The sequence below is a fragment of the Mytilus galloprovincialis genome, chromosome 4, assembly GCF_965363235.1.
Source record: "Mytilus galloprovincialis chromosome 4, xbMytGall1.hap1.1, whole genome shotgun sequence".
Classification (NCBI taxonomy): domain Eukaryota; kingdom Metazoa; phylum Mollusca; class Bivalvia; order Mytilida; family Mytilidae; genus Mytilus; species Mytilus galloprovincialis.
Genome location: NC_134841.1, coordinates 43,850,063 through 43,872,671, shown reverse-complemented (window position 1 = coordinate 43,872,671; position 22,609 = coordinate 43,850,063). Strand labels below are relative to the sequence as shown.

Below are 22,609 nucleotides of genomic sequence, written 5' to 3'. Positions count from 1 at the left end.
AAGTGGCCGTATTTGTATTCATTCTTAATATTTGAATGTAAGTTGTATTTGATGATAATACATAACATATATAAAGGTTGAAGTGAACACGGATGCGGCCACTTTCCTTTTTGACAAAAAAACATCTGAAAAGTGACATATTATAGCATATTTGATAGGTTTTTCATATTTAAGCTTACATTTGAGCGCCTTTAATGACTAAATCTGTTCAAATCTTTCACATAAACTAATTAAATCGACTGAAGTAGTCACTGAAGTGTTAAAAAAAGTGTCCAAAATTTGTCATTTAAATTAGATGAACATGAAATTTGAGCCCAAAAAGGGCCCTTATCGAACCTACTCCTTTGTTTTTCTATCTTGCTGTATATCTTATCAGCTTTGGAATTTTATCATCTGCACCAAAATATAAAGGAGGTCGCAAATGACTTCTTTTCTGTGATTCGAACTACTTTTAAGACGATTAAAAACAGCTTTATCTTTAACAAGTAAAGTCTTCTGTACCAACATAGACGCAATACGTTTTCATAATTGTATAACAATATATATTTAGTTATTTTGTCAGTTTAAAACAAAATTCGATGTTAGCCAATCCACTTGTGCATTAAATGTAAAAAAAATTCCTTCATTTAATTGTTTCAGTATTTTTTTTTGCCCATTTTACCGTAAGGGAATATGTGTCATATATAATTGTCTTGACACCCAAAATGACTCTTCAAGAAGGAGTTAAAATTTAGAATTTGATTACTTTTTTTTTTAATCAGGGATATGCATGGTCTTACTTTTATTTAATATTTAGTATTGAAAAGTTATTTTTGATTTTTTCCTTTTAAAAAAATAAAACACAAATGCAACGCATTTTATTTATACGCCAAATTTGTCTTAATATTCTATTTTGAATGATAATTGATAGAACATGATACATTGTACATGTACATGTAGCTATACAATTTTAAACAATTGCAAAACACGTTAAAATTGGCTCATCATTCAGCCGTACAATGTTTGTGTCACTTTTATTACATATTCGCTTAACGGGATCAAACTATACAGAGAAAAATCGTGCTCATGCATGGACCATTTATTCAGTAGAGAGCAAAGGCAGTGGAAAAAGTTAATGAAAGAAATCAGAAAAGTCCAAGAGACGGCAAATAACATCCGAATGTCAACGACGTTGCGGTCGCAACATTGTGACGTTGTCCAGCTTAGGTACCTTGGCGACGTTCAGTAGTGTTGCCGTAGAAGTAAAGAGAACGCTTAGTGGAACTGCAGAATAAAATCAATTTTTCTTAAAGATGGAGAGTATTTCAATTTCAAGACTTGACCTTATTTTGAAACAGTTTATTAGGTATGTATTTAGTTACCATTAGTTTGTGTTTATTAACTTTATAAGTTTGTATTTCAGTATACTATTCTTCAAAGAATTTTAAGGCGATAAAAATTAACGTAATTTGTCATGGTTTTCTAAGTAACATGTATTAGATATGAAAACTAATGTTTTTACTCAAAAATGAAAATTTATCATTGATCGTTATACAGTTTATGATAAAAATACCGGATAGGATAGTCTTCCGTATAACTTTATTTTATTTATTACGAATTATTGATTATTATTGTTTTCGTTTAGAATTGACCAGTATAAATGGTACTGTAGGCTTCTGAAGGAATATGCAATGGAAGCATTCACAGTAAATGGAATTCCAGCACCAATATATGTAGCGAAGAGAATGGCTTATTCCCAGGAAAATGACAATTTCGGTATTCTTGTTTATCATTGTAATGTTACAAATATTGTTTTGATTCTAATAAGTTAATATTTTTCACCTTTGAGCATAATATATCTTGGTAATAATCCAATATAAAGAAATTAAAATGTGACCAGATAAAGTATAAGTGAGCCTTTATGGCAAACAAATATTTTGTAGTACTAAAGAAATGGTCCCATTTTATATTGATTCGTATATGTCCTTGTAGGATTTGGATATGATTTCCTATCTTTGATTGTACAAACATACTATCCACACTTGTTGATTTTATTAATATAAAGATAAGATGTGATATGATTGCCATTGAGACAACTATCCATAAAAGACCAAATGACAACTAGAATTGCCATTGCAAGCAATAGCGGATGTCACCCTTCCCCTATTGCCACTAAGCGGCAGCCATTTCAAAACAACTTAACAGTAAATGCAGATCTATGAATTGCCATATATCTTTCTGTAAATTTTCCATGACAATAAAAAGAAACAGACAGCTTTAATTTAAATTGTTCCATATCTTATGTATGGACTCTGGATTATTGATTGGTTAACTAATGTATAATAGTTTGTCTTTCTTTTCTATCTACTAGTAATCTATAATAATTGTTTGACAGGCATGGTAGAAATGAAGGACTTTTTGGTGCCACTTTGTAACACCGCATTTCTTTTACACTGTCAGACACCAGAAATTGCAGATATGAAAGAAAAGAGACCAAACTTTGACGTGACGTGAGTATAAGATGAATAGACAAATCACAAATGGTATATTGTTAACTTGTTTGATTGTATATTATTATTAAATGTTTGTATATAAGCTAACTTCAGTGTTGCTAGAACTTTGTATTGACAACACAAGAGAAATGCAAAATCTGTAGATCGCCAAATCTCATTGAAATCACCAAACTATTTGAACCAGCATTTCATTCTTCTTTCAGATTTGATTCAACTATTTGTCAAGATATTATAATAATGGAGAAGGAAGTTAGTCGTAAGATAAGGAGTCATATCATATGTCTAGAAGGACTCAGGGATTTACAGAAAGTAAGTATGTCAATAGAATAAATCAAACGAAATGTTGTAACACAAGACTGGACATCGTAAGATTATAAATTCTTAATTTTACATTGTCAAGTTTAAGTTTTTTAATATACAATGTATCATAAAGAGAGATATTGTGGTAAAAAATTATCATGTAGGTAATATTTGGATAAAAACCTTTATTTCCTAAACTTATCTCCAGTGTTTTATTTTTTATTTTTCAAGGATTGTTGGTTCTGGGAAAAACGCTTGAAACACAGGAACAGTAGATTGGACTCTTTCCTGAGGAAAAACACAGATGAAGGACAAGCTGTTACTATTAAGGTTCAAAGCAAGTATGATAATCTAGTATTAAAGCAGAGTGAGGCAGTCAAACGTTACAGGGCTATACTGGTTTGCTTCCAAGAAAAAATGGAGGAAGAGAAGAAACTGAGGACAGCTGTTTTGCAGGTAAAATGTGATTGATTTTCTGTAAACTATGTCCATCAATTTACTGTTCATAAGGTTATGCTATTTTTTCTTTACTTTTATTGACGTTGTTGAATATAGAGTTCTGGAAATCCATTTTAGTCAGTTTGTCATTAAGAACACTGGACAACAAATATGGTGTTTTCATTGAAGATTTGTTTGTCATGCATTTTTAGAACATTTTTGCTATCCATTATTTCCATACTAACATACAAACAAAGAAAGTTTTCATAAGATTAAAAAAAATATACGGTACATATCAAATAATGTTTTACAATTGTTATCGAGATTTTCACCACCACTTTATTTAGAGTTCGCTTTTTTTCATACAAATGATCGATATAAAAATCAGCCAAATGTACAGTAATCATAACATTATTATTGTATGTATGTATGTACTGGTAAATGCCTCCGATATCCGAAGAACCCCTCGAAAGCTGCGAGGGTACAGTGGCATCCATGTTTATATATAATAAGTATATTGTAAAAAAGGGGAGAAACGCAAATTTCAGTTACTAGTAACTTATCTAAGGGCGAAAGCGAAATCTCTAGACAACCTTTAGAAAACTTTGACTGGTATTGACTTTGTAAAGGAACTTTAAGATATTAAATTCTTCCGTGTCATTCCAATGTCGGTACCAGTATTATCGAATAGGGACGGGGATTTAGATAGTGTCCAATTGAAAACAAATGGCAATAATATAGAGGAACTGCAGCAGTCAACACACATTTTTAGCCAGAGGAAGGACCTTCACACAAATTATATCATCCTTTTCGAGTTCGTTATTATTAATGTTCTGTCTGCAACAAAACAATTCTCAAACTTATTGTTTCGTATAGAAAGTGGCTGCCATCCGAGAAAAGTTGTCATCTGTCATGAAAGAAAGCTTAACCCATGCCTACAGTGACATGATACAGGCTGTATACATGGCAAAGGAACAAGACGGGTATGAACTTTCATTGTTTTTGTGATAGTTTCCTTTTGAAAAAGATGTGACAGTGGTAGAACTGATCTTATATTGATCTATATCTAGTATGCTTAAATATGATGTTTAATAGTTTTTGAATGTATTGCCCAATGGACAAATGTCTCAACTCGATGCTCTCTATTAATAAACCTTAAAAATATCAGTTCACTCTACAATGTAACTTGATATATTTAAAAAGAGTGAAATGGAAGTAAAAAAAAATTAGTAAGACTGCCAGTTTTATGCATGGAACTGTCACTGAGATGAATTTGATCTTATGCAATTGAATTTGTTTTCAGATTTAACTTGGTTGATCAACAACTAATAGCAGTGAACATTGATGGCATCGTTGAAAAGTTATATAAGATAACATCAGCCACCTACAACACACCAGTACCTGAGGTTTGTATACTTCAAGTACTACGACTCTTTAGTACTTAACTTTACTTAAAACATTAAGTTATCATTTACACAGTAAGTTAATTTGATAAAGTCCGTATGTTTTAGGATATTTAGCAGAGAATAGAGCTATGAAAATTCAAAAGAAAATTTATACATAATTTGAGATATTTTTTTTAATTTTTGAACAACACTATTAAATGAAACATGTCATTCGATGAGTATTTGTTATAAATATAACACGTTGTACAGAAACACTACAAATTCTAACAAAACTTTTACTGTAAAATAACTTCTAAACTTATGTAAATTTCCTCTTAAATAATTCTATATCATCAATTTTCAGTTTTAATGGAAGATATTATGCAAGATTTATTTTTGTAGGAGTTAATCCAAGCCACTGGGTTTGACGAAAAGTTTCCCGAAATATACTACAGGGAGTGTGATTATAAAGTACTGGGAATGATAAATGGAAACTATTTCAGGAAATCGAAGACTGAGAAAAAATCTTTGTTTGACAAAACGGAGAGTCGTAAAGGTAACTCTTCTTTATGGTATATTTTACAATATTTATGGTTTTGCTTTTATCTATATTTAAAATAGAAAGTTATGCTTGATAAAGAAAATCCGTCCAAATATTTCAAACTATCGTTTCTGAGTAACTGAATATGAAAATTTACATAGTAGTATATGTTGGTTGTTATAACCAGATGAATACAGCTAGATTTATAGTGCAAATATATTCAAGCTGTTCGAAGAGAGCAAACATTTTTACTACAATTTAGTTTCATTTATTTAATATTATATTTTAATAATTATTTTAGAAGGCTGTTTCTTCCCCATAAATGGCGGAATTCGATCAAATCCAGTAATACGTGATGAAAAAAGCAGAGGAATTATCAACATCAAAGCAGGTTTGTTAAGTATTTAATATCAGGATGGAATGCTCCAACCGATCGATTTTGAATTATATCCAAATCGAATCGTTAAATCAATTTTCAAAAAAACAATTTTTTAAACTGAGAATGAATTTTTCTGATCATCCCAATTCCCTATCTCTTGATTCTCCACACAGAAGAATACGCCATTAAAAAGCACCATCTTTTTTTTGGGGGTTTAAAATGTAGAACCAAGAGTTTGGAAAACCTACATTTGAAGTAAAACTTATCAATCTTTTCCTTCTTTTAAATTAATTGCCAAATTGTAAATCAAATAAGAATGAGAAGATGTGGTATATAAATACGAAGATGTGGTATATAAATACGAAGATGTGGTATATAAATACGAAGATGTGGTATATAAATACGAAGATGTGGTATATAAATAAGGAGATGTGGACACAGTGGTATATACATTTGTATGTAAGGAGATGTCGTATATAAATGACGGAATAAGGAGATATGGTATATAATTAACGAGGTGTGGTATATAATTAAGGATATATTGCATGATTACCGATGAAACACTCTAGTTACAAAAATGTTTGACAGTAAACAAAATGAATACATTTGAGTTTGTAGTATGTATCATATTTTTTTATTATTACAACAGGTTACCAAGTAAAATTAAAATTATCTTTGATGAACGAAAAGATTGGCTTTGGTTGGGTTAGACAAAATGCACTCTTTAGACGGAAGACATGGGGGTTTTATTTCCTGACATCAGAAGATTCAACAACAACATCAACAATAGATGTGCCATCAGTAACATCCCTCAAAGCTATTTCAACAACTGAAGTTATCGACTGTTCTGACGATTTTAGAGGACAGGGGGATAATCCATGTGTTATAGCCCAGGGAAACGACAAACAGGAAGACACAGAAAAGAAAGAACAAGAAGATGTAGTTTTAGTGCCTATGATCAAGAAAATTATTGCTGAATGTATTCAGGAGATTAAACTGGAAGAAAACATATTGGTAGTTTAAAATGGGGAAAAAAACAATTGAAAGTTTAAATTGTACATAAAACTTTTTACTAACTTTTTAATTAATCTAATAAAGTTATAAAAAACACGATTGTGTTACTGTTGATGGCATGTAAGATTTATGTAAGATTAAGGAGATGTGATACGATTGTCAATGAGACAACCGTTGGACCAAAGAAACCACTAAAGATCAAAGAACAAGGATTTCAACAACAACAGATCAATGTACGCTTTCAACAATTAGAAAACCGGATACTGTAAATAGTAAGCAATACAAGACCGTTATCTTCAACAGCGTGCAAAATCATTCCGTATAGTACGCAATAGAAGGGCAAAAATAAGAATCTCCTGCAATATGATATGCATTTACAAACGAATGACTTCAAAATTTATAAGAATAAGAAGATGTGATACCATTCTCAATGAGACAGCAGTTGAAACAAAGAATTCACCAAAGACCAAAAGAACAATGTACGCTTCCAACAATAAGAAAAACACATACCGTATATAGTAAGCAATACAAGGCTATACCATCTTCAACAAAGAGCAAAGTCATTCCGTATAGTATAAACAGATTATTGTAGCATGTTACCTGAATCTTAAATAATGATTCTGAATTCTGATTATATTATATCAATAGAAAATCAGAAGTGCCCACACGTAAAATCAATTTTCTAGCTCAACAGAAACATTTGTCTATACAGATTCATCATCCTTCGTACATGTCATGAATGATATAATTTTCTTCTTTGTTTATATTCAACAAAATCATTTCCTTTTATTAAAGTCAGTGGCAATACTAGCAAATAATTTATTCACAGTTTTTTTATCAGCCGAAAATTCATAGAAGCGCTAAACACAATTATAATTGTTTTAGAAGAGCAACATATACAAAAAGATGTTGTATGATTGCCAATTAAACTACTCTCCACAAGAGACAATGACAAATGTAAAACAATTTAAACGAGAAAACTATTTCTAAACAGCCTAATTAATGTACAAAAATTGAACGAAAAACGAATATGTAACACATCAATAAATTAAACGACAACCACTGAATTACCGGCCCCTGACTTGAGACAGGCACAATTATAATTGTTTTAGAAAAGCAACATATAAAAAAAGATGTTGTATGATTGCCAATGAAACTACTCTCCACAAGAGACAATGACAAATGTAAAACAATTAAAACGAGAAAACTATTTCTAAACAGCCTAATTAATGTACAAAAATTGAACGAAAAACGAATATGTAACACATCCATAAATTAAACGACAACCATTGAATTACAGGCTCCTAAATAAACAGAATGAAGCGGGGTTGAACATGTTAGCGGGCCCCCTTTACATGGGACAGTGGACGTGGCCGGGAACTTGTATATCCCAACCAGAAAAAGACAAGAAGTTCTGATCTGAGGTTACTCGTAGTTGAGTTCTTAACAAAGATATTTTTGAAAAATTCAACATTAAGTCGAGCAGTATGTAATTCATGACTAGTCATTGCACGGTCTGGGCACGACAAAGCAATTTTTAAAAAAATGTTAATTTTAGAATAGCAAGGAACACGTTCTATTGAATAGCTCACTATCTCCAGTCCCGATGAGCGACACCTCAATAGAATAACAAACGCCGGATCAAATATTATGACGTCAATAGATTGTTGGTTAACGTCACTGTTGGAAAGAAGGTCACGGTTTGACCTCAAGTCTATCAGACCGATAGTGACATAGAAAATTGTGTAACACTACGAATGAGACAAACCTCGAATTATCTAAAATATACACAACTATCATGATAAAAACTTACTGATAAAAATAATCTTAAGTATATATATTTTTTTACTGTAAAAATTTAGTATTACAAAAAACAAATTATCTAAAAGTTGAGTCTTCTTTAATTTTTTATTTAATATTCAACCTGAAAATTTTAAAATTGCTAATAAGACTACAAACCATCAGAGACCTTCTTAGGGCGAGGGGAAATCAAAGTGTCGATTTGAACATAATGTCATTTTATCTACATGATTTTGTGTAGGTACGCTTAAATATTTTATATCTCGTCCTGTTCGAATTATGTGACCATGAAGGACGTAGTCTTGGGTGGTAATTTTAAATGCACTTTTGTATTCTATAAAAAGATTGCAAGCATACAATTTTTTTAAAAATACGATATAAATTAAATGAAATACACAAACTTCATCAATTTTATGTTAAATGTTTTTTTTTTTAGTATTTCTATCAGTAATGCTGTCATCAGCAAATAACTTTAGTGTTGTGTAACTAATAAAGTTATAAAATAAACACGATTGTGTTACTGTTTATGGTATGTAAGATTTATGTAAGATTAAGGAGATGTTATCAAGTTAGCATATCTGTCCTTCTATGGATGTACTAAAATTAATATAAGTCACCTACATGTATCTATTGTCTCTGCCGTAGTATTCTGATTTTTAAACTATAGCCGTTCCCGAGGGTCATTGTCAAAAGCTTTGAAAATGTCCAATCACTATAACATCGATCTGTAACGTTATTCAGTGTGTATGTTGTGTTTTTAGCTCACCTGGCCTAAAAGGCCATGTGAGCTTTTCTCATCACTTGGCGTCCGTCGTCGTCGTCTGTCGTCGTTAACAATTTTTCAAACATCTTCTCCTCTGAAACTCCTGAATGGATTTGAATGAAACTTAACATGATTGTTCCTTAGTATATCCTGCACAAAATGTGCGCTTCGATTTTTGATCCGTCAAAAAACATGGCCGCCGTTACTTAAAATAGAACATAGGGGTCAAATGCAGTTTTTGGCTTATATCTCAAAAACGAAAGCATTTAGAGCAAATCTGACATGGGGTAAAAAAGTTCATTAGGTCAAGATCTATCAGCCCTGAAATTTTCAGATGAATCAAACAAACCATTGTTGGGTTGCTGCCACTTAATTGGTAATTTTAAGGAAATTTTGCAGTTTTTGGTCATTATCTTGAATATTATTATAGATAAAGATAAACTGTAAACAGCAAAAAAGATCAGCAAAGTAAGATCTACAAATAAGTTAATATGACCAAAATTGTCAATTGAACCCTTAAGGGGTTATTGTCCTTTAATGACAATTTTTCACAATTTGTTCATCATATTTGCTAACTTTAAAAAATCTTCTCCTCTGAAACTACTGAATGGATTTGGTTAAAACTTAGCATGATTGTTCCTTAGATTATCCTGCACAAAGTGTGTGCTTTGATTTTTGATCCGTCAAAAAACATGGCCGCCGTTACTTAAAATAGAACATAGGGGTCAAATGCAGTTTTTGGCTTATATCTCAAAAACGAAAGCATTTAGAGCAAATCTGACAGAGTAAAAATGTTCATTAGGTCAAGATCTATCAGCCCTGAAATTTTCAGATGAATCAAACAAACCATTGTTGGGTTGCTGCCACTTAATTGGTAATTTTAAGGAAATTTTGCAGTTTTTGGTCATTATCTTGAATATTATTATAGATAAAGATAAACTGTAAACAGCAAAAAAGATCAGCAAAGTAAGATCTACAAATAAGTTAATATGACCAAAATTGTCAATTGAACCCTTAAGGGGTTATTGTCCTTTAATGACAATTTTTCACAATTTGTTCATCATATTTGCTAACTTTAAAAAATCTTCTCCTCTGAAACTACTGAATGGATTTGGTTAAAACTTAGCATGATTGTTCCTTAGATTATCCTGCACAAAGTGTGTGCTTTGATTTTTGATCCGTCAAAAAACATGGCCGCCGTTACTTAAAATAGAACATAGGGGTCAAATGCAGTTTTTGGCTTATATCTCAAAAACGAAAGCATTTAGAGCAAATCTGACAGAGTAAAAATGTTCATTAGGTCAAGATCTATCAGCCCTGAAATTTTCAGATGAATCAAACAAACCATTGTTGGGTTGCTGCCACTTAATTGGTAATTTTAAGGAAATTTTGCAGTTTTTGGTCATTATCTTGAATATTATTATAGATAAAGATAAACTGTAAACAGCAAAAAAGATCAGCAAAGTAAGATCTGCAAATAAGTTAATTTGACCAAAATTGTCAATTGAACCCTTAAGGGGTTATTGTCCTTTAATGACAATTTTTCACAATTTGTTCATCATATTTGCTAACTTTAAAAAATCTTCTCCTCTGAAACTATTGAATGGATTTGGTTAAAACTTAGCATGGTTGTTCCTTAGATTATCCTGCACAAAGTGTGTGCTTTGATTTTTGATCCGTCAAAAAACATGGCCGCCGTTACTTAAAATAGAACATAGGGGTCAAATGCAGTTTTTGGCTTATATCTCAAAAACGAAAGCATTAAGAGCAAATCTGACATGGAGTAAAAATGTTCATTAGGTCAATATCTATCAGCCCTGAAATTTTCAGATGAATCAAACATCCAATTGTTGGGTTGCTGCCACTTAATTGGTAATTTTAAGGAAATTTTGCAGTTTTTGGTCATTATCTTGAATATTATTATAGATAAAGATAAACTGTAAACAGCAAATAATTATGATCAGCAAAGTAAGATCTACAAATAAGTCAATTTGACCAAAATTGTCAATTGACCTCTTTAGGAGTTATTGCCCTTTAAAGACTTTTTTTCACAATTTGTTCACCATGTTGACTTACTTTAAAAAATCTTCTCTTATGAAACTGCTGTATCAATTTCAGCCAAACTTAGGCTAAATGAGTTTCAGAGTTTCAGAGTATCTAGTATGAATTTTATATTTCATTTCCTTGTATGTCAAGAAACATAGCTCCTATGGCTAAAATAGAACATAGGAGAAAATGATTTGTTTTTGCTTTTGAAGAAAATAGGACGATTCAAAGAACATTTAAATAAATTGAAAAGCCAAAATAATCATTGATGAGAGATTAAACCAAAAAAATTCAGGTGAGCGATTCAGGCTCTTGAGAGCCTCTTGTTTCGTTTGGAAGCTCTTTAAGTGTTTTGTTCGTTTATGAAAGATATAAATGAGTGTGTCACGAGCACTTTATGGAAAGTCATGTTGGAAATTCTACAATAAATTTGTTTTCGATGTTCCTAAATAACAGCTTTATATACATTCCACAACTGCAACAAGTGTATTACGATATTTCTCAACTCGAGACAGTTAAATTTTTTACTTTTGAGAGTGGAGAAATATCGTAATACACGAGTTACCCTTAATTTTCTGTTTCTTTTATGATGGTTTGTCCTTCCTTTTTTCATCATTTTTACAGCGAATATATGTATGTTAGAGAAATGGGTGTATAATATATTGCATTATACGTTTATCTTCCTATTTTAGGATATACTGTTGTATATTTCCAGTTAATTAGTCCACCTCCCCCTTTTTAAACAATCTTGAATATGCTACGATAAATTTAAGGCTGAATATACACTATAATAATTATGAATCTCTTGCGTAGGACATTATTTAAAAAAAAAAAAACAGATTGTCCTTGTGATTCGCTTCATATTCTGTGTTAATTCAGGATTAACTTTCGCGGCTTTTTGGATTATATTTTGATGCGACCTAATTTTAGGAAAATTGATACTTAGGCCAAACAGATTTTTTTTTAATTCTCGTCTCATTTCCTCTCTTACGAGTTTCTATGCGTCACTGTTAGATTATATTTCACAATCTCAAATACCTTTTATTTCAGAAAATGTAGCAGACAATTAAGAAGTGCACATTTATTTATCATAACAATTTCCATGTTGATACATGTAAGACCACAGCTTCATGGCAAAACAACACTGAAGGCGAGACATACATAGTCTAAGATGCAAGTTCTGTGGTCTCTTGTGGAGAGTTGTCTTGGAAATCATGCCACATCTTCTTTTTTTTTTTTATAAACATTTCCTTGGAGTGTTGTTTTAGGAGGAGAATGATAATCCAAACATTACACCCGCATGGCCATAACGAATTTAAAATCTAATGGGTTTATTATTTGGTGAATTAAACATACTTAGTGCAAGATTGATGTACACGAATATTGGTGACTTAAATTTAAAACACAATCGTATCAAATAAAATAATCTTTTAATGATTTATTAAGTTTTCTTCCTAGTTACCGATTAATAAATTGTAATTGCTTTTTAAAATTGTTCTAGATTTTTTTACTTATAGTATTCTTAATGGACGTTTTATGTATGCAGATAATTCGTTATCGTAGCTATATACAAGAAGATTAATTTCGACCTGACTTCTAAAAGTTCATGCAATTATATTATTAAAAGGCGATGTCAGTTGGTGCTTTAATAAAAAATATCTGGACTTATTTTGGTCCTCGTTACATCATGAATAATGCATAATGATATTGTATTGCAAATGAAACACACTGCAAAAGTTCAACAAACATCATGCACCAAAATCAAACATCATCTTAACGAGAATGGAAACTTGATTATTCAACACAAGAAAAAAGAATAACAATCTATTGAAACTTTTAACATGCCATCTCAAAAAGTAAATCACATTGTATTTCTAAGAGCTAGTCAAGTAAATCACATTGTATTTCTAAGAGCTAGTCAAGTAAATCACATTGTATATATTTCTAAGTCTAGAGTATACTTCTCTAATTTTATTAAATACTGGAGCATTTTATAAACAGTAATTTAGCCTTTTTCTGATTAGTTCGTACTTTTATCCAGTTTGTGGGTTAATCGCCCAAATTTACACATCATCTACCTCTAGAAAAAAGTGTTTAATTCTATTTAAAAACATCCCTCTGACCAATATTGAGCTGTGCGACTTTTGGATTTTCAACGCTGGTCTCATATTCTGTAAACCAGGAAATTTCGCGCCTTGTGTTATTCACGATTTGCCGACCAAAAAAAAAAAAAGAAAAACTGATTCTGATTATTTTAGTTAATTTACATATGGCCTTGGCGATGATATTCATTTATTTTACCCCTCGCTAACACTCAGGACAAAGGAGTAGGTCCAGTACGACCCCTTTTTGGCCCCAAAATATAGCAGTTTTACAAAATTGTTAAAATGTAAACTTTAAGGTATTTATTGGATAGTAGAATGGTTCTGCTACATATATATGGGCTGTTTTTGACAATACAATGCACATATATTGGGTACTAGCACCATTAAGTCATGCTAAATTACTGAAATCTTTACAATTCAAACATTTTAGTTAAATTTTAGACGGTTTCCGTGTAAAACGAAAGTGGCCGCATTCGTGTTCATCCAAAATATTGAAATGGAAGTTGTATTTGATGATAATACATAACATATATAAAGATTGAGGATGAACACGGATGCGGCCACTTTCGTTTTTGACAAAAACCATCTGAAAAGTGACATTTGTTCGCATATTTGGTAGATTTTTCATATTTGATCTTGAATCGGATTCTTTTTAATGATTAAATAAGTTAAAATCTTTCACATAAATTAATTGAATCCTATGAAATAGACACTTAAGTGTTTAAAAAGTGGTCAAAATCTTTCGTCAGATGAAACTGAAATTTGAGGCCAAAATTGGTCCTTACCGGACCTACTCCTTTGAATATCATGGCCGAGGCCGTGTATCTTTACAACAAATCTATGGCTTCCATGAATTATTTCTTAAATAAAATATATTCTTTATCAAAAATAGATTATTATCTAAATAAAAGAGTCTAATTTTGTTTTAATATATAGCATTCAGAAAATTAGTTTATACAGAATCAAAAACCAACAAAGCCACCACTAAATTCTTCAAACAGTTTACCAGAGAAAAAAAGGTAACGGAGGGTTGAGATCTCATAAACATGTTCAACCCGGCCCCGCCGCAATTTTGCGCCTGTCCCAAGTTAGGAGCCTCTGGCCTTTGTTAGTCTTGTATGATTTTTAATTTTAGTTTCTTGTGTATAATTCGGAGTTTAGTATGACGTCCATTATCACTACATACTAGTATTCATATTTTTTAAGGGCCAGCTGAAGGACGCCTACGGGTACGGGAGTTTCTCGCTACATTGAAGACCCATTGATGGCCTTCGGCTGTTGTCTGCTCTATGGTCGGGTTGTTGTCGCTTTGACACATTCCCCATTTCCTTTCTCAATTTTAACAAAAAAATCCAAAATGTCATTTATCATTAAATAAAAATATCTTTAAAAAGTTGATTATTTCCCTTTGAAAAGAAATCTAGTAATAAATAACAGTGCTTTAACTGAACAAGGAGAAAAGCTAAAATCGTGAAAATTGAACTTTACCTGAAACTTGTCATGATAAAACAATAACTAAATATCAAATCAATATCTTCAAGCATGAAGAAAAAAAGTCTGGAAAACTGATTTGACGGACGGACAGATGACTCAAAACTGAAAGCAAACTTGGCATTTCAAGAGAGAATTGGTAAAAATAATTAACGTAAAACTGTTTCGCTTAAAATTTGTAAAATTTTAGTATTTGTTATGCACAACTACAGAGTTTACATTAAAATATTGATTTAAGTTGCAATATCATACGGTCGTTCCCTGATTGGATGAATGTGGATTGAGTGTACATGTATATACCATGGATCATGCATTTTAATATGGATACAAAGAGATGCAGGGTAACCCATAAATTGGAAGTCAATTTAAGAAAAGAACAAAAATAACTAACAGAAAAGAGCTAAATACCGGTGACATGCCTGTTGTTTGTTTTGAATATTTGTCAAAAAATATTTAAAATATAAAAAAGAAGATATGGTATGATTGCCAATGAGACAACTGTCCACAAGAGACCAAAAGGACACAGACATTAACAACTATAGGTCACCGTACGGCCTTCAACAATGAGCAAAGCCAATACCGCATAGTCAGCTATTAAAGGCCCCAATAAGACAATGTAAAACAATTCAAACGAGAAAACAAACGTCCTTATTTATATAAAAAAAAATGAACGAAAAACAAATATGTAACACATAAACAAACAACAACCACTGAATTACAGGCTCCTGACTTGGGACAGGCACATACATAAATAATGTGGTGGGGTTAAACATGTTAGCGGGATCCCAACCCTCCCCTAACCATGGACAGTGGTATACATTTATAAGACTATTTATGGAAATGTATACAAGAAGATCTGAATATAAGAATAAGTAACTTTATTGTCAACAAGAAACAAAAATATATTACAGAAAAAGTCATATAAAAAGCGTTTTACAAATTCAAAGCATATAAATAAAAATAATAAATATAAACAGCATTCATTTTTGTACAAATATAACTTGAAGCGTTTACATAGCAAATATATAAACAGTTAAAAACATATAATATTTAATACTATCACATTTTTTTCTTCAAATTTATTACATACATTATTATTAATAATAATAAGGAGAACGGAAGTATTTATCTTATTATAGCTGCCTTCTTCGATCACAAATTACCGGTATATATATATTAAATGAAATATGCATTCTAGTTTGTCTGTATCTATAGAAATAACATTGATGCAGGGACTTTCTATAGTTATAGGGACTTTTTCTATAGTTATAGAATAAAACATTTCTTGAACTACATGTATATTCAATAAAGAAATAATCAAATGTCCCGTACTAGTGAAACTAAAATGTCGTTTTTTCAACAACAAAAATTGCCAACGTGTAGCGCCGGTTTAAACGTTGATTTCTTAAAAGATTTTGGCTGCACTATCTTTATAATAACAGTACTTTGAATTATGAAATCGGCATAATTAGAAGAAGCGCAAAAAAAAACAAAAATCATCGTAAAAAAAATAATACCTTGATGTCAAGTAAATTGGAATTGGTTAATATGAAAAACAACATTTAATTTGAAAAATGAAAAACAATTATATAAATATCAAATATTATATCATGATGAACAAAATTAATGTTGAATTCAATTACGATAAACAAATAAAAATTGCATCATAATGCAGGAATTTGAAATTAAAATGATGAACACCATTTTGATTGAAACTTTTGAGCATTATGTAAACAGAACATGATAAATGGAGATAAAAATAAGGTCAAGGTTCTTCGCTCTTGATACACAATATCCATTTTTAAAGATGTAAAGTAAGAATAGCTTGATCGTCTCGTTTTTACGGTTTACGTCATCCAAAGCGGGTGTTCTATGTGAAAAATTCGAAAGAATGCAAAACGTCATGATCGCTATATATAAAAACAGATTAGTTTATGATACAGCGAAACCGAAGACGGTGACCCTACGATAATTGCATATCAATCAAACGAAAGTTTCATGTATCAGCCATGTCAACTGCACTTAACTGAAACAACTTTCAGTATAAAAATATAAAATGATTTTATTAATAAAAATTAAAAACAAATTTAATAAGTATGAACGATTTTCGTCGATTTTATGTGCTTTCGATTACAAAAAGTAATATCACAAAAATAGCTAGGAAAATTCAAAACGGAAAGTCCCTAATCAAATGGCAAAATCAAATGATAAAACACATCTAACGAATGGAAAACAACTGTCATATTCCAGACTTGGTACTGGCATTTTCAAATGTAGAAAATAGTGGATTTTACCTGGTTTTATAGCGCCAAACCTCTCACTAGTATGAAAAGCGCATTAAACTCCATAATATTCACCTGTTTTGAAAGAATTAATTGTCAAAGTCTTAAGATTTCGATGTTCAGTTATTGTTACGTGCAAAATTTAACCACAATCTGTGGCATACATACATGTAGACCATTAACTGTACAAGTTGAATGATCTTAAATTGCATTAATATATGAAGAGGAAGTACAATGTATATCTCAACAGTAAAATGTCAATAGTATCTACACGTTTATTGGAAGACATTTTCCGTTTTTAGTAGCACAACCTTGGGTTACGTCACATGGTCTACCGGATGTCATAGCAATGCATTTCAACCATAAAGTATTCTGTTCTTCTATGGATGCATAAATTCTTTGAAGAAGCTTCTTGTCATAATTTGCAATGATATTTTTCTGCATCACTAATTCTCTTTCAACTTGTTTTACTTTCGATTGAAGGTTCTCTGTTTCGGATTTTGAAGTTTGCAGATCTATGGCACAGCTGTTATAAGCTGGAACAGAAGAAATACATTATATTAATATAGAGTGTTGAATGATCATTATTTAAATATATATTATCATTTTACTTGAAGCCACACTTTTATTTTAACAAGCTATAAACGCCAGAACATATATTATTTGCTTTTGTAAGTTTTGATGTATATTTTTTTACACTATCTAGTTGTAAAACGTATTGAAATATTTTACTGGACGTTTAAGGGGACGACCATTTGATATTCTGGGGGGGGGAGGGTTTTGAAAATAGATAACTCAGCCTTGATAATCACAAAAATAAATGGTTTGTTCTGTGGTAGTTTGAAAATAAATGACCTGACTTGCAATGTATAGAAAATAAATAACTCCGCAGTCTAATCGAAAGTATAAGATGGCACCAGATTCTTCATAAATTCATCTTTTTTCCCCAAAAAATATCGGGAAGCACTTTCCATTTTTTTTTAATAACAAAAGTATAAATATTATTTAAATATAATAATACTTGAAATGTCTGAAAATTGGTTTCATTTAACTTGAGGTATATTGTCTCAGGAAACCTTGCCTCACTTTTATTTTAACAAGGCCATAACTACATGTAGGAAATTTCAAAACCAAACGCTTGTCTCCATATCAAATTGTGTTCACGGCCTTGCAAGAAAACAGTTCTGTTTTCCCTCAAACTTATAGCCCTGATTATTCGGGATCAATGTTTCTTATTTATTTGTCTTTTGTTCATTGATTGCCCTTCTGTATTCTGTTAGTGTTGCATTCTTTTTGTAATCTAGTAATTTTGTTATAAAGTTGATAATGAGTTTTAAAAAAAACCAGCAGCCACAGACTAAACTATGTGAATTCCATTTTTGCTTTATCATGCACATTGGTCTTTTGGTGTTGTCTCTAGAAACTTCAGTCTTACACTGAATTTATACATTTTGCTTTGAAACCAAAATATTGTCAAAAAATTATTAAAACAAAACTTCATTTTCAGATTATGAAAGGGTCTTCGGAACACCTAGAAAGCATGATTTTGCATCATTTGTTCTATAGCTTCTTGGGCCTTCAGTGGCCCCAAAACCCTTCAAACTTTTTTTGCCTCGCTCCGATCGGCGTAGTATGTTTGCCAATACATTTAAAAGTGACTAGTTATAACTTAACTTTAATACTATGTATGTATGTATTACATGTATATGCGGTTGGGAATTTTAAAGATTCATTTTTGCAGAAGGGGGTGGTTAATCTAATTAAATGGTACATAATGACTTGACTATACTATATGTATTATTTCTAATAAACGAATCATTTAAAAATTGTATGTTTTCGAATATCAAAAATATAGTTGTGAAAATGAATAATCAGTCCCTTGCTTTAATGAAAATGAAAAATCTTGTTTCAATAGTGCAGAAAATGAATAATCTGTCCTCTTAGTTTACAAAAATAAATAACCGATCAAAAACAAATCATCCTGCCCCCCCCCCCCCCAGAATATCAAATGATCGTCCCCAAAACATGGCAAATCAATCAATCAAAGACAACAATATACAATTTCGAATGTCAAAGCCAAATGCAGTGTTATTCATGTGAAATAAAAACTAAATAAAAAACCTATATATGCATTAGTTTTATTTGCACCTTTTTTTTTTTTAAAAGTTATAACGTTGAACGCTCAGCATTTTGACTAAAATAAATTTTGCTCTATTGATTTTCATAAAAGTTTGACAAAATATTTAATTTGACCTGTTGACAAGAATATAAAAGTTTCAAAAAATTAGAACAACACAATTTACAGGAATAATCTCTTTGGAGATATAGATAGCAGTATGATAAGCACAAATTGTGATCATTGATAAGCTTGGTTTCTCTCTAATAATAGCATGTGACGAAAACGTTCAGCTGTTTTTCTTTAGCTCCCTTAAGTGTTCTGTTACCCTTTAACATCAACTAGACATTGTTAATTTCTGTGTCATTTGCTCTCTTGCAATCATACCACATCTTTTTTTTGTAATATTGACGTACCATTTTTCCAGAGATATGCGTTAAAATTGTCACCGACTTCTTGACAGCCACCTGTAAAATAACAGATACAAAAATTGTTAATACATTTTTTTACAAAACGTTATTGACGAAATTGTAATTTACCCTGGTATTCATTAAACAGGCAAGTGAAATAAAAACAGTGCTTAGATATTTGTAACAATAGTTGAAACGAAAATTCAAATTGCCATTTGACAGCATATAATTATAGATCATAACAGGACCCACGTATACGAACTAGAGTAAGCATATCTCCGTACTAGATATCCTTTCTTCGAATTGTTATAGTCTAAAGTCACCTAGGGCACTTTCTCCTCTACAGTTTGTTACCTGGATTCAACTGTTTCATGTTTAAGAAATATATTTTAACTAGTCGTACATATTTAATAGATGATAAATTGAGAAGTTATGTCGCCAAAATAATAACATGATATTCACAATAAAACAAAATTAGTTTAGTGGAAAGATGTGATAAAAATTTGTCAACAAGATAAAACTTTAGCCAATAGCCAATTATAATATTAATTTTTATGACAGAGTATGTCGATATATCGAATTTCTAGATATTTTGGTACAAAATGAACGAAGGCCAGGACAATAATATTTGACCAAAATGTGCTGTCCTTATGCTGGAACATTGTAGACTTTATATGTTGTGAAACAAACACAAAAAAACAAAAAACAGATTCATAAAAGTGGCTGAAAATACCAAATGATGTTCAATCCTGCATGTATATGTCGGAGAAACCCCGGCAACGCAGGCAAGAAATTAGAAACGAGTAATGACAAACAACAATATCAGGGACTGAATTTTCGGCTCTCCCTTGACACTATTTGTGAGTATGGTCTTGAGAAAACGATTATAGTCCGTCGGAAGGGGACGATACATGGCCGATCCGTGTTCAGAGAGAGCCATATCTCTTGCACACAAAAGACACCCTTGTAGATTTCGAAAAAGAGTAGGCTAATGACGCTACAAGGTAGCACTCGCACCCGCAAAGTGGAAAGGGATTAAAATAAGTTGCAATAACGTGATAGTCCGTCTAATAAAATTAAGTGTTTTTTTAAATTTAATTAAAAGCTTAGCAACTTTATTCGTCTCAAGTACCCAGCTCATTTTTACAGTCATTAATTTGGTTATAATTAATTTCAAACACAGAACAAACAATACTAAAGGATACATGTTCTCACACTTACTGATGATTATTCTTAAACTTGTATTTGAGGAATGAATAAGTTTATTTCCATTTCAAATACGTTACGTTAAGTTAAATAATTTAAACAGCTTCAATAGACATAACATTTATAAATGCATATACCATTGACAGATTTATAGTATTGACTTTCTCAAGTTTCTACAAATCAAATATCATCCATATGTGAACTATAATTTTAACATAGTCTTACTTTTGTTAAATGAACTGTTGACACAGAGATATGTCTCACCTATTTGTAATTTTGATAGTATAACATATAGATATAAGAAGGTGTGGCATGAGTGCTAATGAGACAACTCTCCATCCAAGTAACAATATTTGTAAAAGTAAACCATTATAGATCAAAGTACGGTCTTCAACACAGAGCTTTGGCTCACATCGAGCAGCAAGCTCTTAAAGGGCCTCAAAGTGACCAGTGTTAAACAATGCAAACGGGAAAACCAACGGTCTAATTTATATTTAAAACGAGAAACAATGCAAATATTGAAATTAACATGGTATTTACTTATAATAATATGTAATCTATGCAACTTATTCAAAGTGTTTAACCATACATTATATTTAAATGCCATTTTTCAAGAGACCGATCTAAATCTAACAGTGCCTTTGTACTTTGATTTAAATAGAAAACGTTGAAATCCCTACCCGGTAAGTGATGGTCTAGTCGATACGTTGTTCTGCAGAAGAAGGACATCGTCTTTGATGTGCATTGGTCAATAATTGAAAACATCATCCAACACAGAATGATATAACATAAGTTTGAAGACATCTAAAACGAAAAAGGAAATGAGGTGAGATTTCACTAAATCGTTTTAGAAAATATGTGCAATTATAATTGAATAAAGTTAAAAGTACATAAATTCCGTGACTTACTGACTGTTTGATTTTTCTTGAAACATACTATATCCATTTAAAGGGAATATCTGTAAATATTACATATGGTGTAGCATTCTATACTCGGACTTCGTCCTCGGTCAATATTATCTGAACAGGTCCACATATATACGTATTGACCTCGTCAGAAGTCCATATTTGATTATATATACTATTTTTTTAAAGAACCCATTTTTATAGAGATGAAGTTTAAAAGATGTTTTAAATGCATTTTCAATGTTCTTTTCCATTTAAAAGTGCAAATAGTTCATGGATCATAATTCAAACATAATAAAGTACATGAACACACATCATAATTTGAATGTTTATAAATTTAATTAAATTTGATTTGCAGTTAAACAAATAATATGTTGAAATTGTAAGCAAACCTTTCGAAAAAATGTCATCTTCTTTGTACACCTCTTACGTTATAAAATTTAATTTAACTTCATATCATGTGACAAAATTTTGCTTACATGTGTGTGTGTGTGTGTGTGTGTGTGTGTTTCCAAACGGCCACTATCCACCCTGTCCCACAATCTTGAGTATTTTCTTATATTATTATGGATAAATTTTCTGGTTACTAAAATTTGTTTACCAGCAAACCTATATACAAGTGTTTAAATTTGTATTATAATGTTAAGCACATACCTTTTGAACGAGATTTTGACAACTGTAATAAATAAATCAAATCGTGTGTTTGTTTTCTGTCTCTCTTCGACGTATATTATATACAGAATATCTCCTACACAAAAAACAGCAGATACAAGTGTCATGAGAAGACGCCCATTTTAGGGTACGACTTGTTTATTGTGCATAACTTAACAGTCATGGTTAATATGAAATACAAAATAATAAGAATACAACACGGTCATTCCAAAAGCATCCCAAACTTAACTTGCGTCTTCGTGACTAAACCATTATATATAAATA

At 31.0% G+C, this 22,609-nt stretch overlaps 1 protein-coding gene and 1 long non-coding RNA gene across 3 annotated transcripts; one reads left to right on the top strand and one right to left on the bottom strand.

The window, feature by feature from the left end:
• Positions 1 to 1,193: 1,193 nt before the first annotated feature.
• LOC143070618 (uncharacterized) lies at positions 1,194 to 6,628 on the top strand. 2 transcript variants are annotated; one of them, XM_076244847.1, is made up of 10 exons: positions 1,194 to 1,345; positions 1,625 to 1,755; positions 2,375 to 2,489; positions 2,696 to 2,801; positions 3,024 to 3,248; positions 4,107 to 4,213; positions 4,534 to 4,636; positions 5,018 to 5,171; positions 5,461 to 5,547; positions 6,185 to 6,628. In XM_076244847.1, the coding sequence occupies exons 1-10, from the start codon at positions 1,293 to 1,295 to the stop codon at positions 6,556 to 6,558; spliced, it is 1,455 nt and encodes a 484-aa protein (XP_076100962.1). In that variant the 5' UTR covers positions 1,194 to 1,292; the 3' UTR covers positions 6,559 to 6,628. The 2 variants fall into 2 exon arrangements, with proteins under 2 accessions (XP_076100962.1, XP_076100961.1); XM_076244846.1 differs by having other exon boundaries at positions 5,458 to 5,547; positions 6,185 to 6,626.
• Positions 6,629 to 15,699: 9,071 nt separating this feature from the next.
• Positions 15,700 to 22,573, bottom strand: LOC143070617 (uncharacterized). The gene is made up of 4 exons (XR_012976601.1): positions 22,328 to 22,573; positions 21,449 to 21,572; positions 19,569 to 19,619; positions 15,700 to 17,572 (listed from the first exon to the last, which is right to left on the bottom strand). It is a non-coding gene; the product is annotated as an uncharacterized LOC143070617 (long non-coding RNA).
• Positions 22,574 to 22,609: the final 36 nt, after the last annotated feature.